Source organism: Hydra viridissima, unplaced genomic scaffold, assembly GCF_058129835.1.
Source record: "Hydra viridissima isolate aposymbiotic clone 2 unplaced genomic scaffold, HvirCarnegie_v1 scaffold_14, whole genome shotgun sequence".
Lineage (NCBI taxonomy): Eukaryota > Metazoa > Cnidaria > Hydrozoa > Anthoathecata > Hydridae > Hydra > Hydra viridissima.
In genome coordinates, this window is record NW_028324313.1 from 4834443 (window position 1) to 4852295 (window position 17853).

The following is a 17853-nucleotide window of genomic DNA, read 5'->3' on the forward strand; positions in this document are numbered from 1 at the left end:
GTTTGTTTCTAAATGATTAAGATTTTGTTCAATTTGAATGAGAAATTATCTAATTAACAATAATTAGCAAGATTTATAAAAATGCAGCTAATAGTCAACTTTTGGAAAAAGTTATTCATTAAAAATTTAGTTACTTTATATTTAGTGCACAATATATTAGGGATAGTAAACCTTCAAAGTTTTGGTACATGAATTTTATGATCTCAGAGAGTCCTTTTTTAAAATAATTCTCTGTTTCATGCAGAGTTGTTTGAAGCTATTACTAATAATGTACAAATAAGTTTACCTTATTCTTGTCATTTAAAGATGTTGAGAAAAGTAGCAAATATGCTTCTATGGCCTGGAGCAGAGTCTATGAACCAATTACAAAATTATTATTCAAACAAATAGATCACTACTGAGCTACCCAACTATAAAAACTAATGCTGTTTTTTTTGTTTAAATTTAAACACTTTAAGATGAAGTTCCTAGACAGTTGTGTCATAAATGACAAAACTACTTTTACAATAGTACTATCCCTAATATGGACTCAACTCTTAGTTTTTATTCTTTTAGATTCATTCTAATATACAACATGTTGTATTTTTCATGTTTTATGTTATTCATGATATTAATATGAACTTCAAACGTCCGCAAGACTTTGTATCCGCAATGATGGGTGGCAAAAAAATGTAAACAAATATTAGATACTAAAAGCAGATCTGTTGAAATTGATTTAAATTCTTTTTTGCCTACAATTATGCGATCACAGTATTATGAGAGTCTTAGTTTGGAAGCAAAAAAGAGATACGAAGAAAAATTATCAGTTCTAGAGATTATTTTTGATCCGTATTCTTTATCAGAAAAAGACTGTGAACTAACTAATAACGTAGACAAATGGCCTAATCTGACTTTTGCTGATATATACAGCTATCTAATCAACTTTCCAAGTCAGTTTACAAGTTTTAGTTAAAAATCTTACAAAGGTCTTGAATCTTACAACTATGTAACAAGTGGTCTTGTTCACAACGTTCTTGTAAAGTTCATTCATGGTGTAAAGTCTATTTATAATGTTACCAGTTGTGTAAGACATGGTCAGAGCATTTTTCTAAAACTCCAATGAGGGTATGGGTTAGTGTTCAAGAAGATGGTGAAGTTATAAATGCACATTGCACATGTATGGCAGGTTATTAAACCGTATATTAAAAAAGCCTTATCCGTTCCAATTCCAAGTAATACAGAAATTGCTAACTTTTACAGTAAAATATCAGATAATGCAAGAGATAGTGTAATTCTTCGTATAATTCCTGAATATAGTTATAAATATATACCTTTAGTTTCAAAACTAAATACAATTATTTTTAACTTTTACAAAAGAGAACATGAACAATTAAAGTATCATGAACTTGTGCAACTTTCAAATAAAATTTTTTCAAATATAAAAATAAATGAAGATGAAATTAAATTGATTTCAGATCATACAAAAACTAAATCTCAATCAAGTTTATGGTTTAGATCACGTGCAGGGGTTATAACAGCTAGTAAATCAAAGCTTGTTGTCATTCAAATATAGCCATGCCTTCTAAAAATTTTAAAATGCAAAGTTGTTATCCATCAGAAAATAAATTTATTACCAAAGCAACAAAGTATGGTTGTGATAATGAAAATGCAGCTAAAAATTATTTAAAATCACATTTATTAACAACTCACAAGAATGTTGAAATTTTTTATTGTGGATTGCTTAGAACACCCAGATGGCCATACCTCAGAGCAACTCCTGATGGTATTATGAAATGCACATGCTGTCCTCATGAATACATAGTTGAGATAAAATGTCCATTTAAGCGCACTAAAAGAAATGTCTTTGAACTGGCAAATAATGATAAAGAGTTTTGCATAGAAATAAAGGATGGAAAACATTATTTAAAAAGAAATCATCAATATTTTTATCAAGTTCAGCTACAAATGTTAATTTCAAATATTCTGATTTGTTATTTTATCGTGTATGATGGTGAAGCCAGTCTAATTGAAAAAGTTTATGTTGATAAAGAATTCCTCACTGAAAACTTAAACAAAGCAAGAGATTTTTTTATTTTAGCGATATTGCCTGAACTCCTTGCTAAATGGTATTCTAGAAATCAAAATACTTTTGTAAATATTGGGGCATTATTAATTTTGAAACAATATGTACTTGTGGTGAAATCAAAGAGAGTAATATAATTAAAACCTATCATCTTAATTGGCTTGGACTCACAAGCAAACCAATTGGAAAATGGTTTAGCCCATATTGTTGCCACAAGAAAACCAGAATTAAAAAAAAAAATTTTTAATGAATAAATAAACATAACACTATATTTATGTATTTTTATATATTAAAATAAAAGTCAATCAATAGGGACTACTCCACAAAAAAGGTTGCATAAAGCAGAGCAAACAGTTAAAATATTATTTAGTTTACATATTCCATCATCTGTTCGACTGGTTAGTTTATTAGGAAGTACTCCTTGCAAAATTGTTTATTTATTTCTTAAGAGCCTAATTAAATGTTCAACATGTATTCGTACACGGGCAATCTCTCGTGTCCAATCAACTTCTATTTGAGACAACTGAGACTTTCCTCGTGTAAAAGCAGGAACTTTTAATTCTGCACAATGTAAATCAACGGAATCTGCAATGGTAAAACCTCTGTCTGCTAACACCTGATCACCAATAAGTAAATTATTTAATATTCCAGAATTTTCTGTAATATAAACGTCAAATGCTCTTCCGCCCCAAGCTTCTGAAACAAATGATATTGAGCCTTGTGGAGTAATGCCAATTAAAACTTTAACAGTATTATGGTGTTTATATTTAGAAAAAGTTTGAGCTCTAGCTCTCAGATCTTTTGGTTTTTCAATAAAAATCTCAAAGCAGTCAATAATTACAACACATTTAGGAAAAAATTCTCGAAAACAAGTTGGCATTGTTCTCCTTAAGATATCTCTCTCTGGCCACTTTATCAAAAAGGATAGTCTGCGTGCCATTACAAGAAGCCATTTTTCAAAGATTTGTGATACGGTTGGTAACTTATTCCAAATCTGTACACTATCTTGTTCCAGCAAATTTAGACGCAGTTTCATTAAAACAATGCAAAATTCTTGCAACATTGTCATAGTTGAAGCATTATTAGCTGGCACATAGTTTTCAATTAAGTTAAAAACATGATTAAAAACATGTATATCAGGAAGACCTGTATAAAATTGAACTTTTTTTTTGTCTTTTATTAGTTTAAAAGTAGCCTCATCAATTTAATTTTTCAATTTTTTGTTTTTCTTGACAAGTGCAGTATTTATTTTTTTTAGTCTTTGTATAATATATTTAGATTTCATTTTTTCCTTTTGAAGAAGTTCAATTTCTGCTTTACTGTCTTCTTTTAATTTTGTAATTGAATTTTTAAACTTCTTGTTTTCTTCTCTTAACTCCCATATAATTTTAACAGTTTCAGGTTCTTCAACAATTTCTTCTTGCAAACAACTGTTAATACTATTTTCTTCAATAAGCACTTTTTCAGCATTCCTCTTCTTTAAACGATTTGATCTTTCTGAATATATTTTCCTTGATGAATTACATGGCATGTCATTAAATTCAATAGGTATACTGTTATTGTTTCTGTTAACTTTTTTAATGGAGGGAACAAAGTCAGCATGATTTTTATCATCATTTTTTCTTCCTAAAAAATAAACACACACACACACAGATATATATATATATATATATATATATATATATATATATATATATATATATATATATATATATATATATATATATATATATATATTGTTGTATATAAATATATATACATATATATGCAGGTATTTATATGTAAATTTATAAGTGCTCATGTGTTTATGTATTTAACATTTAATAAATCCACGCAAGAAGACTTGACGGCAAATGTAAGCAAACTCCAAATTTGGCAAAATCTTTCTATTTAAGAAAGCAATCCATAACCTCCTTCGCTCTTCTTCTTTTGGACACATATGATAAGGAATTGTGCTACCTTTAATTTTTCTATTTTCACAGTATGGTGCGCAACAGCTTTTTACCATTTTTACATTTGTTTACATCTTTTTGCCACCCATTATGGATATAAAATTTTGTGGACGTTCAGCGCTCATATGAATATCATGAATTAATATTAGGCAGATTTAATCATTATTATTCTAAGAACAGGAACTTTTCCTATTTTTTTCCAACAATAAAACATGAGTTATTTATTCTTTTAGACATCAGAGCCACAAACAAAAAAGTTGCAAAATAGTTGTTCACTGTCCAAGGTAATTTGAAAGATATGAATATATTTTTATATACTAATACTCAATCATCTAACTAACTCAAGATCATTAAATAAAAAATATCTATTTTGTTCCAATTGCTTAGACTTTCTGCTGCTAAAATTTTAGTTTTAATCTTTTCTTTTCATGGTTTTTTTTCTGGAATCTTAAACATGACAAAAAAAATTTATTCATGTAGATAAGAACTTATATGTAAGTTGCATGACATCTTGCAGTTTGTATAGTAGTTGTACTTGAACAAAGTATATATATTAGCAAAAAAAACTTAATACTATTAATATTCTTTTTTTGAATAGCCAAAACCAAAAAATCGAAAGCAACTTCTTGCAGAGCAACGCAGAAGAGAAGTTGAGATGGCTAAAATTGCTAAAGAACTTGAAGAAAAGAAGAAAAAAGAAGATGAAAAAGAGCAGGTGGGGTTTAGCAGAATATTGTTTTTCTTTTTAGTCAAAAAGTTTCCCAAAAGTGGTGTCAATTTGTTCTTAAAATAAGTATGACTATATAGTAACAGAGTTATCAAAAAAATGCTACAAGAATAAAGAAAATATCTTTTTTCTATGTTATTGAATAAAGCCAACTTCAGCTTCAGTAGTTGATTTTATTGTTCTAAATTGTCTACTATCTCAGATAGTCTAGCAGAAAAATCCTTGGTGTTATCTCAACAACACTCTACATGTGAATCTACAATGAATTGAGATAGTAAGGTCAAATGTTAGGATTTATAAAAGATTGAAAACTTTCAACATTCATTTCTTGCATTATTTGAACCTTGAATTATCATGCATAGTCTTGTTAAAATACACAAGGCCTTGATTATGTTAAGTGTCTATCCAGGGCTTTAAAGACTATTTCCAGAACCTCAATTTACTTATCTGAGTTAACATTATGGACTTGTGGAAAGAAATGACCAAGCATCTCCTAGATATGCTTAATTGCTGACAATCCCTAAAAACATGTCAGCTTCAGGAAATTATTTGAGTGTAATAATCAAGATCTTTTGCAATTATCATCAATTTTATTTGGCTTACAATTTACAAACTCTACAGCCAGAAGATAGTTTAATTGTACAAAGTCTTTTTGAGTTTAGTTCTGCTATAATTAGTTTTCAACATGTATAATGCTTTAAAATAACTACAAGAAGATGTTTTTGTAGTTTATTACAGCAATCCCTTGTCTAAAATTTTTCATCAGAAGTATAGATTCACTAAGCAAGGTTTAGCACACATGTAACTTGTAAGAAACCCTTTTTAACAAAAAAAAAATCATATGAAATGACTGAATTTTACAACACAAAAAGTATTATTTGATGCTACTATCATTTTGGAAAAAAGTTCTTTGGTCTGATGAATCAAAGTTTCATTGAAAAAAATTGGATGGAGCACAAAGAGTTTGGTAAAAGAGGGGAGAATCTTTTCATTTGAGTTGTATGAGAAGTACAGTTAAACATAGTAGTGGGAATGTGATAGTATGGGGTTGTATGAGCATGGCATGGTGTTGGTAAGTTAGAATTATTGATGAAAAGAAGAATGCTAATTTGTATATTGGATCAATAGTTAAAATCTTCAGCTAAAAAAGTTAGATTAGGAAGCAATTTTGTGTTTCAGCAGGACAATGGTTCAAAATACACTACTAAAAAAACTTTTTTTTAATGAAAATGATAAAAATGTTTTTAAACTTTCCAGAAAAAAATGTTTTCTATTTTTTTAATAATTAGTTTAAAATAAAAAGAAATTTATAATTAGTCTAAGCTACAATATTGGCATCTAAAGTACCAAGTTTACTCAAAAATTACTCTGTACAATTAAATTCTGTTCTGACTGTATATAAAAATATCAAAAGAATTTATAGAAAAATATGTAAATAAAGGAAAGTTAAGAAATCCTTTACATTGTGAGTGTTTTGGGGAGTTTTTGACAGAGTTTTGGATAAGTTTTTAGAGTGTTTTTGAGGATGTATTAAGAAAGAGTTGTTGAAGAATTTTTTATTTCTGGATTTTAGAAAATAGTTTTAAGCTTTTATGGTGGGACTTATTTATTTTTCATGTAATGGAGCATGTGTGTCCACCTGGTGTTTTGGTTGACTCACTCTTTTCTTCTATCAAATGTTATATGCTTGAGTCTAGTAAAAATATAAGATGATGTTTATAATTTTCTTATTTTCCCTTCTGACAATATGGATTCCTCAATAAAAATTTATTCTAAATGCACAATTTCATTATCTTTTAGATGAAGTTAATTCTAAATGCATATTTTGATCATAATAGATTTTATGAATTAACTTCATAAAATCTACAAATTTTATAAAAATAATTTTTTAAGTTACTGTGTAAATCAGCCTTAAATGATAAATCAGGTCATTTAAAGTTTGAATATCTCAAGAACTGCTTTGAATTGAGTGTCAAAATTTTTCCTGGAAAATTGTGTCATTGAGTTCTTCAACTGTTCTAAATTTCAACAAAATCAAAGAGGCATGTTTAAAAAATGTTTTTGAGTTGATATGGATTTATTTAATAATAATTAATTTAGACAGTTAAAGTTAAGCAAACCAAACTTACATAAAAAATTATTTATAAGAATATTTCACCAGTAATTGACTAAAAGTACAAGGAATGCATACTTAGGAATTCTTTAAAATCATAGAAAAATACATATCCAAAATCTTGGGATTGTCAGTGTCAATTTCAAAATAATGAAAAATGTAAGCATCCTGAGACATTATAAGGCCTAGTTAAATTGTCACTAATTCATATGGTGCTCTGAGTGAAAAATATTCACAATTATAAGAAAAAAGGTTACTTTTAAATTGCAATGTTCAGTCTTTTTAACCATTAAATCAATATACCTCTTCCTTTTTTGTTTGAGCTGAATATCTGCTGTTATTATTTTCTAAAACAAACATGATATAAATTTTTATTTTCTTTATCCTGATTGCAATAAAATATTTCTTTTTATATAACTTTAATATAATTTTTATATTCATGATGAAAAAAAAAATGAAAAAATTTTAAGTTAAGTTTTTTATATATCAAATATAAGATCAATTATTAAGCAGTGGTATTTTCAGCTTCGCAAAATGCAAGAAAAAGAACGGCAGAAATTACTAGAAGAAGAAATGAAAAAGGAAGAAGAAGATAAAAAAAGACAATACAATGAAATAAAAAAAAAGAAAGAGCGGTATTTGATTACACTCACAAGTATTTTTTGTCAAAAATCAATCATTTTGAAAGTTTTTTCTGAACAATTTTACTTTTGGTTTATATTGAATTCAAATTGTAAAACTCTTTAGTTTTATCTTTAGTTTCAAAAATTCTTGTTTTCATATTCCATAGCTTTAGTATTAAAATTTATGAATTAGTTTCCTAAAATTTATTATTAGAGAAGATAAAGAGCGAGAGCAGAGATCACTGAAAGAAAAAGAAAAAGCTGATCGTTTTAAGAAATCACAAGAAGAAGAGCAAATGAAAAAGGAAGAAGAAAAAAGAAGAAAAGCAGAAGAAAAAGCTGCAAAACAGAAAGCTCTAAAGGAAACAAAAGGTTAGAAAATTAGATTAAGTTTTAAAAAATAAGATTACGTTTTAAAAAATAAGATTTTTAATTGATATTCAATTTTTTAAAAATAGTTATACAAAAATTAAACATTAACTAATAGGTTTTTAAACCTAGAGCCAGTTTTTTAAGCGCATACAGGATGTATTAGGCACTCCCTGTGACTAAAACTTTTTTGCAGTGTTAAGCAAAAAATATATGTTGGAGTCAAATAAAAAAAACAAGCATTTATTTTTTTTTTTAAAGTAGCTTTTATGTCTTTGTATTTAGAAAATGAAGAGAGAGAAAAGTTTAATGACAAACAGAAGTTACAGGTTAACTTTGAAAATTTAATAAAAACAACTCTTTAAAATTATGACTCTTCACTTTGTTTTTTTATTCTCCACTTTAAAAATAAATAAAAATTAAATTAATATGCTATTTAGACAAAACAACGGTCACAACAGTACCAGCAATATCAACAACAGCAGCAGAAATATCCTCGTGAAGTTCCACCACGTTTTTTGCGTCAGCAGCAATTAAAACAAACACCCCGTAAAGAAAATGATTTTTCTTCATTAACAAATGAAATTTGGAATGATATTCCTCAAAATGATGATAATAAAGATAACGAGGGTTGGGATGTAGATATTATTAATGAAATTTGTTCTGTTACTGCTCCAGTTGTTGAAAATTCCTGGGGTGGTTTGCCTGCTTCCGAAGACTGGGATTCAGAATTAAATAAGCAAGAATTAGTTCATCATGTTGAAATTGATACCAGATCTGATACAGTTAATAGTATACCTTTTTTAGGTGAACATTTGGCTATTAGAAATGATAATAAACCTCTAACTGTAATAGAACAGCTCTCAACAATACATAATTCTTCTTCATTACCAATATCTTCAATTAGTGTATTTACATCTGTATCTACTCCAAATGTTAGCAGTAGTGCTCATCTTAATGTTAATACAGAATCTTCTTGGGGTGCAAGTTTAACAGGCTCAACTTGGGAATCAACTGCAAAAAACATTTTAAATTTTGAAGTAAATGATAATATTGAGTTGAAAGAAAATACTCAGTTGCAAGTGTTAAATACTTGTACTAAACTTTTTCCCTTAGAATCCCTACAGCCTTGTAACCCAAGAGCTACATCTTGGGCTGGTTTAGATAGTTTTGAACCTGGACCCTGTAAAATAGGAGAAAATAGTAATTGCTCTACTGAAAATCAACAGCCTAATGTTTCAGATTACTTGTCAGGTAGTGTTTATAGTTATGGTGAAGCAGAGAAAGTGTCACAACTAAGTGAACAAATCTCTTTATCATCTTCTCTGGAGACTAAAATTGATAGTAATCTAAAAGTTACTGGTTGGCTACAAAGTTCCACTCCATCAGAAGACTGGGATTTACCTGATAAACAAGAAAATGAAGAGGATTTAGGTTGGACTACTGTATCTTTGAAAACCAAGGTATATAAGGTTTTTTTATTGTATGCTGATGTTCCTCTAAATGTGTTCTCTTTAACATTTAACTCTCTAAGTTTTTTAGGAATTGAATACTAATGAAATGTAATATCTTTATGCTTTAGAATACGCTGAAATCAAGACTGATTTTTTTGCATTTCAATTATTCTGCTAGAGAATATTATTGTTTAGCATGTGCTTTTATAGTTTTGTAATATTTGCAAATATAATTAACATCCTACTGCAGGAAAAAAAAACACCATAAAGTTACTCCTAATGCCCAGAGCTTAAAACCACAATGCCTCAAGAACTAATTGAACTAGAAAAATATTTTTTTTTTGTTTAAACCTAAAATTTCACACTCAAAAATAAACTTGGCCTTTTGGAGACATCTATCTTGAATTTTCAAACAAAAAAAATTAGCCATTAAATTTACTTTAAAAATAAGTCAAAAATTACTTAATATTCGTTTTCATTGATAACATCTGTTGCTTGATATGAATAACAGAATGAGTTACTGGTAGTTTAAAAATATTGTATTTAGGTTAAAGTCAGAATAAGGTGACTCCAATTCCTACTACCATATCTCTAATGTGCTCTCAATACTGCTTAATAATAATAATTTGCCTTCACAATCCTAAACTTAGTTTTTCATACTTTTTCAGTTTTCATAGCATAACCTCAGTGTAATTTAACTCAACTTTTTGTAAATCTGTTTGAATATTAAGTTTTAAAACCAGGCTTCCTAATCCCATATGACCATTTAAAAAGGTTTAAATTGTAAATACACATCTATATAATAAAGTAACATGTCTGTCTGTGACACCCTATAATAACCATTAGAATTTTTTTATCTGTAGATCAAAGCAGGAAAATAAGGAAAGTGAAAATCTGCTCAAGAATTTGTTGTATCAATTTGGATTTTTTAAGTTCTATATCAATTCAAGCTTACTAAGTTACTTTAGTGCTATTTTTGTCGTAACGTTTGCTATTGTAACTAACCGAAATTTTGTACAACTCAATCAGCAGAGGTTAAGTACAACATTGTGGAAATGCAAAAAAAACTAAGAATTTTGTTTATCGAGAAGAATTTGAATATAATTTACAGTTTATTTATTCATACGAAGTATTTTATACACATGCAGCTCGTTTTAACTATAATAGGTATTTAGCCAATATGATTTAGGTAATCTGAACAAAAAAGCTCATTTGTAATCACAGTACACAAAAAATTGATGATGATGATGATGAAAATGATGATAATGATCATGAAGATGATAATGATCATGATGAACATCATCATCATGACGATCATGATGATGATCATCATCATGGTACTTAAATATTTTTTAAAAATGCAACTTCATGAAAATTCAATAACAGTGTGAATCATTTTTTTTAAAAAGAATAATTTTAAATGGATTAAGCAGCTTTAAATGTGCAATATCATTTCAACTGCTACAACTTTTCTATAAGTTTACAAAAGTTTTCTCTTCCCTGGAGATGATTACCCTCCTTTTCTTTAACTGAGACAGACAATTCCATATACACACTACACTAATGATGACAGAGGCATTTTGCTCTGCTCAAACAGAATCTGACCAGATCAAAGCTTACACATTTTGATATCTTGTTCTGATAGTGAAGGAATGTCTATAAGATTGACATGTTAGACACTGCATCTTTTTTTGTTGATTCAAAGCTAAGATTTGAAGAAGATTCAGTGTTGGGGTATTTACCTTCAAGTTTTTTTTCTTTGCTTTTGTACTAAGCTTTAGCTTTCCAATTCAGTAGACAAGACATACAGAATCAATTTATTGTTCCATGATTTTTTCTTTCTTTAAATGGGTTGGAAGATGCACTTTTTTAGATGCTCTATGTATTTTTTTGTCATAATTTTGGCTTTTCAACCTTGTTCTTGCATAGTCAGCTGCTAGCTTCACAGCCCATTCTGCTGAGTGAATCAGTAGTGTGCAAAAAGTGAATATACATTATGCCTTACCAAACTGCTACCATAATACTGTTATTATATGCAGCTAGTAGCTGTCAAGCTGGTAAGAAAATTAATGATTATTCTAAATTGAATCAACTTAAAGGTATATTGTAAAAAATGACTAGTTTGTATTTCTAATTTCCTTTTGTAAAATTACTAAACAAATTTCTTCTTGAGTTCCTTTTATAAAAAGTAATAAAAAACTTATTTTTTCAGTTTTACAGTACACAAAGCAAAAAGTTCAATAAAAACTTTCTTTTAAAACTTGGTAAAACGACGGATTGCTATCGATCCAAAATGTAAAGAGAGAACATATATATTCAAAGGATAATTATTTTCTGAGATTTCAAATTAGTAACTTTGACAAAAATGGGGGATTGGAGTTGGTACACTTTTAATGACTGACTCCAGAAGCCCTCCAAAAAACCTTAGACTTCATAACTCGGACTCCACAGCACTAGTTGAAAGAGCACAAAAAAAATTTCTTTCTGACATTATCCACTTTCATGTGTCAGGCACCTTTTCCATGACATCCACATCTGGTCAATGGGAAGATCTTATGGAAGTTCTGTGAAGTTGTATGAGTTGGTCACAGTCATACCCAAAATGATAGTTACAAACTTGATTGTGCTCACATTCTGTAAATACAAAAAAAGTATTAAATTCCGCTTTTAACATTGAAAGATTGCTTGTTCCACAATCTGTCATGTATTAACAAGACCATACTATAACTGAGATCGATCATGGGATGAACAATTGTCTTAAATAGTTTAATGGGACTGTCTTTTAATCTATAGCAAACCATATTTTGGAATCTGTTGAAAATCTCTTTATAACAATTTGTTAGGTGTTAATTTGTTAGATATTTCTTAGAGGGACAAACCTAAAACAATTTATAGCAAGAATCTTAGAAGATGCTTACTTTTTTAGTAATTGTTTTACATTTAGAAGTCATTCCCTCCAAGTGTTGCAAGTAATACTCCTACATCATCAACTCAATCAAAGTACGAAGGTGCAAATGGCACATCTAGTAACTTAAATGCCAATGCTTGGACAAACCGGGCTTTAAAACAACTTCTTGATATGGGTTTTAAGGTAGACTTTATTTTTTGATTATCTATAAAAAAATTTATTCTTTTTCTAACACAAACTTGCAATGTTATTACTCTTATTGCAATCTTATCAATCTTATTACTCTTGTTATCAAGTTACTATAAGTTTAAAAAATTTTATTAAATAATTATACTTACCTTTTTTTGCAGCGAGATCATGCAGAGAAAGCATTAAAAAGTAATAATGGAATAATTGAAAGTGCAGTTAGTAAGTGTTTTTCTTGAATATATATAACTATCAATATCAGTTAAAATCTTTGTTATAAAAAGTACATTATACATTTTAAAAAACTTTGCATTAAGAATTTCTTGTTTAAAGTTTATTTAAAGTACTATTAAAAAAGAAAAAAAATTAAAGAAGATATTTAACTACCTTTTTTTAATTTTATATAGGAAAAGTTATTCTTAAAAAATTTTGCATAAAATCATACTAATGTTCATACTTATGCATATGTTTTAACATGCATGTATTTTTAAATGTTATCTAACACATTAACAAGATAAATCAGTATGGAATAAAATAAAAAAGTATGGATTGTTGAAATGTACTTGGTTTGGTTAAGAATTAATGGTTGCTTTTCTGACCCCTTAACTATATCAATTTTGTGACTTCCTCAAAAACTCTAACTGATAGTGTTATTCATCATTACTACAACAAATATCTTTTAAATGTTATTGAATACATTAAGAAAATAAATCAATAAAAAACTACAATCTAAATTAATCTAAAATCAAAGCAACAGCAATAATTATCAAAACTAATATTAAGTTTAATTTGTCATTTACTTTCATGAAAACTTTGGTTGTGTAAGCTGTGTGATCAGGAGCCATATTTTGTGCAAACTGCACTATTCATTTCAATCAGTATGTCTGCTCATGAAATCATGCAGTTAATTTCATCTGTATTGATATTACAGAAATCTAATCATTCAAATTAAGGCAGCTTTAAATACTAACCTCTCATCTTTTACTTTGTGACCTTTGCACGTCATAGTAATTGCTCACTTTTCAGATTTAAGTTTTTTAACTAGTAATCTGCTATTCCTGTTTTTTTGCTTGAAAGTTACTTTCTTCCACTTTCCCATAGATTAAGAATTTCTCTCCATTCACCTCCTGGAACCATCCCTCATCCTGTTATCTAAAACTTTGTTGCTTTGCTTACTGCTTTTCGATATCTTTTTATCTTTACTTTCAGATTAACATTAATAAAATAGTTATGAATAGCAGTTAATTTGAGAAGAAATTAGAACGAAACTCAATTTAACACTTTGTGTGCGAATTTTTTTGTAATATGAACTTGAGAGAGACATAAGAAAATGTCTAAATCATATATGATTATTTTTTTATGTTTAGAAAAAAAAAAGAAATAAAAATGAATTATTCCATATTAACTTAGCTAATTTTCTAACCTTTTCGATTTTATTGAAATTTTGTGCAGTTGAATAACTCAATGAAAAAAATTATCCTGGAGAATTTGCACACTTAAATTCTCAAGATAACCAATTTTTCTCAAGATAACCAATTTTTATATACCCCTTTAAGCCCGGTAAACCAAAGGTTCTCAAGATAACCAATTTTTATATACCCCTTTAAGCCCGGTTTATCACTAACTAAAAAAATTAGATATAAAGTCTGTAGCTATAGTTATTCAAAACTAATGAGGTTATGCATTTAGAATAGGTTTTTCATGGAGAATCAGCTTTTAATAACTAAAGACTTAAAGTTAAAATGAAGAATCAGCTTTTAATAGCTAAAAGCTGAGAAAGTTAAAAAAGTGTTAAGTTCTTTGCAAAACTTTTTTATTCTTGGCTCAGCATGCTTTTCCACTGCTTTGACAAAAACAAAAAAAAAAGAGGTATTTAAACTTTTTCTCTAAAGTAGTTTTAGTAGATCCCTTTCAAAAATTTTGATATTTTCTTTAGGAAATAATTAACTTTTACTTATAGCAAAAGTTCCACAAGTTCATTTATAATTTAAATCTAAACATCAATAGTTGTGACTTTGTAGAGAATTTTAACTTTGACGGTGTTCAGAATTTTTACTGGGATTATCTTCAGTGCACATTATATAAAGTTATATACTATAATATTAGACTGGAGAAAAGTTCGCAGCGTTTTTATCAGACTTTTATTTAAATAAAAACCAAGTCAGAACAATATATTTATCAATTATGTATTCGCCGTTGCTATTTACGGCCTCCTCTCACCTTTCGACTAATTTGTCGATACTGTTCTGCAACAAATCGGCCGGTCTGGTATCGAAGAAATTGTTGAGCCAGTTTTTAAGGTCCTCTTTATTGTCAAAGGTTTGATTATATCGAAATCATATGATTCGACCTTGAGCGAAAGAGATGGTAATCTGTGGGTGCAAGGTCCGGAGAATACAACGGATGCTGAAGGACCTCCCATTCGAGCTTTTGGAATGCAGCTTTGACGACTTGTGCAACTAGGGCTGACGTTGTCGTAAAAGAGTATGGTTTGGCTTTGTCGATGGAGTCTTTTCATTCGAGTAGCCTCTTTTACGCAGTGTAGCTTGGCTTTGGCGTATTTCGTGGAGGCACCAACCACTCTTTTCTTTGCTTCTCATTTATGTGTTGACACCATTTCTCATCTCCCGTGACAATTCGGTACAAAAAGCGCTGTTTATGATGGCGTGTTACTCGATGACAGGCGAGATATTGCGATTTTTGTTGTTGTTTTCGTTAAGCTCGTGAGGCACCCAGACTCCAAATTCTTTTGCAAATCCTATTGAATTAAAATGATTGAAAACTGTTTTGTGATCGCTGTTAATTTTTTCGGCCAATTCACGACATGTTTGGTGATCGTTCTCCTTCAAAAGTGCTTTGAGACTCTTCGTCGAATTCAGAAGGCTTTCCACTGCAGGGCGTCTCATCGACGTCTAAATCACCGATATTGAACTTCGCAAACCATTTCCGTGCTGTAGAATTTCCTGTAACACCTCCATATAAATTGTAAATGTCAAAAATGTTGCTTTTTACCTTCTGGATATTCCATTTCTAGCCTAAAAAATAATGAAAAATTAAATTACTCAAAAAGTTCAATAGAGCTCTTTTTGCTCTACAAAACGAATAGCACAGTTTTGTAGAGCAGAAAGAGCGAGTGAATATTATACACTTTGTCAAACAGCTAAAAATCGTTGTAAAATAAAAGAAAATATAAAAACGCTGCGAACTTTTTCCTCAGCCTAATATTAAAAAAATTCATCCGTTATTCATTTTGCATTATCTCTGTTGACATGAAAAATGGTAATATTAAAGCCAAAATACCTCAGATAAAGTAAATTGAGTATTTTTCATATGGTTGTGGTAGCCAAAACAAAACAAAAAAACAAAAAACTTTAACTCATGCAGGCATCAAAGTTTTTTGCTATCTCCATGTGATGATATTGGGGGCACATTAAAAAGAGCCACAATAAAAGTAAGTCTTCAGAGAACATCAGATAGTCTAAAAAGTGTAAGACTAATATAAATATTTTGATTATAATATTGCACCCTTATGGCTCTGCTCAGTCTTATAGTAATTACTAAAGCTACTTTAGAAAAAATGTTTAAAAGTTTTTGTTTTTTTTTAGATTTTGTTAATTGACAATGCAGTGAGTTGCTTAACCAAATATAAAGATTTTTTGCAAAAAAAACCTAACATCTTTTAATTTAAAGGCTTTTTACTTTTGAAAACAAGTTTCTCATAAAATTTTGGTTCTAAATGCTAAATTTCATTACTTTTGCACAATTATATATACAGATTTCATTTAGATCTTCAACTGTACCAGTATTCAACAAAATCAAAGAAGTATGCTTAAACAGCCTTTTTGATCCAAGTTGACATGGAATTATTCCAATCTTATTGCGTTTATTTTTGTTGAAATCACTTAACAGCCTTTTCTGAGGCTTTATTTAATTTAATTCATCTTTGATACTTACTTAAAAGGACGTATTTTTTATATTAAAGGTGATCTCCTTATGGGAACTGAAAGTTCTGAAAAACAGTCTATTGAAAAGTCTTCTGATACAGAAAATACGAATACACTTAAGCTTAACCGCAAGCAGCGTCGTAAACTTCAACAAATGGCTGCGGAGCAATCTAATGAAGCAAACTGCAACCTAACTCCAAAAACACTAGTTAAGCTAGAATCCTTATCTCCATTAGCTGTCAAAGAACCCACAAAGCCCAAAGGAGACGGTTTACTACCAACTCCACCACTTAGTCATAGACTGGTACCTGGTGAAAGTTCTATTTCAGTTCCAATTGAAAGAACTATTTCTCGACCATTAAAACCTACGGATACGTCCTCTAAAGGTTGCTTGACTTTACTCTTCCTCATTAACTTTAAATAATTTAAATTCTCATGGGTTTTGTAAAATCAAATTTATTGGTTCCTTTACAGGTGCATTTCAAAAAGTTGTGACGAGACCTGCTGTTTCTACACAAGAAAATATTACCGTTTCAGCGCCGCTGAATCCTATAGGCACACCTCGATCTCTGAGCAATGATGTAAACTATAGCATATCCTCTACAGTAGAAAATAGCTCTTTGCTTCAACCACCAATTAATCCAGTATTGCTAGCGCAAATGCACTTGCAAAAGTTAGGAATTAATGATTGCCTTTCTGAACCCACATCTATTCCATTTTCGTCTTCCTCAGAAACTGTTACTAATAATATGATTCATCATTATTTGCAACAAATATCTCAAGCACCAGACGTTGATACTTCAAAAGTCTCTTCTATTCTCTTTCCACAACATTTACCTTCATCATCATTGCAAATGCCAACGTCTTCGATTCATCTTTCCGGATTACTGCAACAATCATCCGTAGTGGTTTCTAGTTTTTCGGATGGTCCACAGCGATCCAAACTTTTGCAGTGGACACAACCTAATGCAGGTAGTCATAGTGGATCAACAACTCCGCCATTTTGCGACGATAAGCCTTTTCAAGCAGTTGACCCTGTATCCGCAAAATGGGGAGTTATTGCAGCTCCACGGTTGTCTCCAACACCGGCAGAATTTAGACCTGGAGTACCGTGGAAGTCTCGTACTGATACTTTCGATAACCAGGAATTAAGACACGAGAATGTAAATCACAAAAAAAATGTTAGTCAAGTTATGAACACTACATCTACTGTTACAAGTAATGTTACTTCTTCAGTTCTTGTTTCTACAGTAAACAAATACCACCAAGATCGTTTGTCAAGGAAAACACCTCCGGGCCTTCAAAATATGGAACCTAAAAGCAGGCAAGAAAATCAAATGTGCTGGTTAACGTTAAAAGGAATTACTTCAGCTGTAAGTTCTAATTATTCCATGTAGAACGAATATTTTAAGAAATTGCTTTTAACTTTTTTAAGGTTACTTTAGATATTTCTTTCTTTAGCCGAATTTCCCTATGAGAGGTTTTTTTTTTTTTTTTTTGGTTTGTAGGGGAAAT

At 29.5% G+C, this 17853-nt stretch overlaps 2 protein-coding genes and 1 pseudogene across 3 annotated transcripts in view; 2 read left to right on the forward strand and 1 right to left on the reverse strand.

The window, feature by feature from the left end:
- The window catches only part of LOC145192951 (uncharacterized), a 41691-nt gene that overhangs the window by 22390 nt on the left and 1448 nt on the right, over positions 1-17853 (forward strand). For both annotated transcript variants that reach the window (XM_090072328.1, XM_090072327.1), the window contains exons 9-18: positions 4248-4298; positions 4613-4729; positions 7380-7489; positions 7692-7849; positions 8132-8175; positions 8287-9309; positions 12245-12391; positions 12559-12616; positions 16377-16724; positions 16813-17711. In XM_090072328.1, the coding sequence (XP_089928454.1) occupies positions 4248-4298; positions 4613-4729; positions 7380-7489; positions 7692-7849; positions 8132-8175; positions 8287-9309; positions 12245-12391; positions 12559-12616; positions 16377-16724; positions 16813-17711 (2955 nt within the window). The remainder of the gene's footprint in view (positions 1-4247; positions 4299-4612; positions 4730-7379; positions 7490-7691; positions 7850-8131; positions 8176-8286; positions 9310-12244; positions 12392-12558; positions 12617-16376; positions 16725-16812; positions 17712-17853) is intronic.
- On the forward strand, positions 41-2296 carry LOC149878965 (uncharacterized). The gene has a single exon (XM_090072337.1). It carries the CDS (start codon positions 1555-1557, stop codon positions 2197-2199), a length of 645 nt encoding a protein of 214 aa, XP_089928463.1. The 5' UTR covers positions 41-1554; the 3' UTR covers positions 2200-2296.
- On the reverse strand, positions 2364-4070 carry LOC149878966 (uncharacterized; annotated as a pseudogene).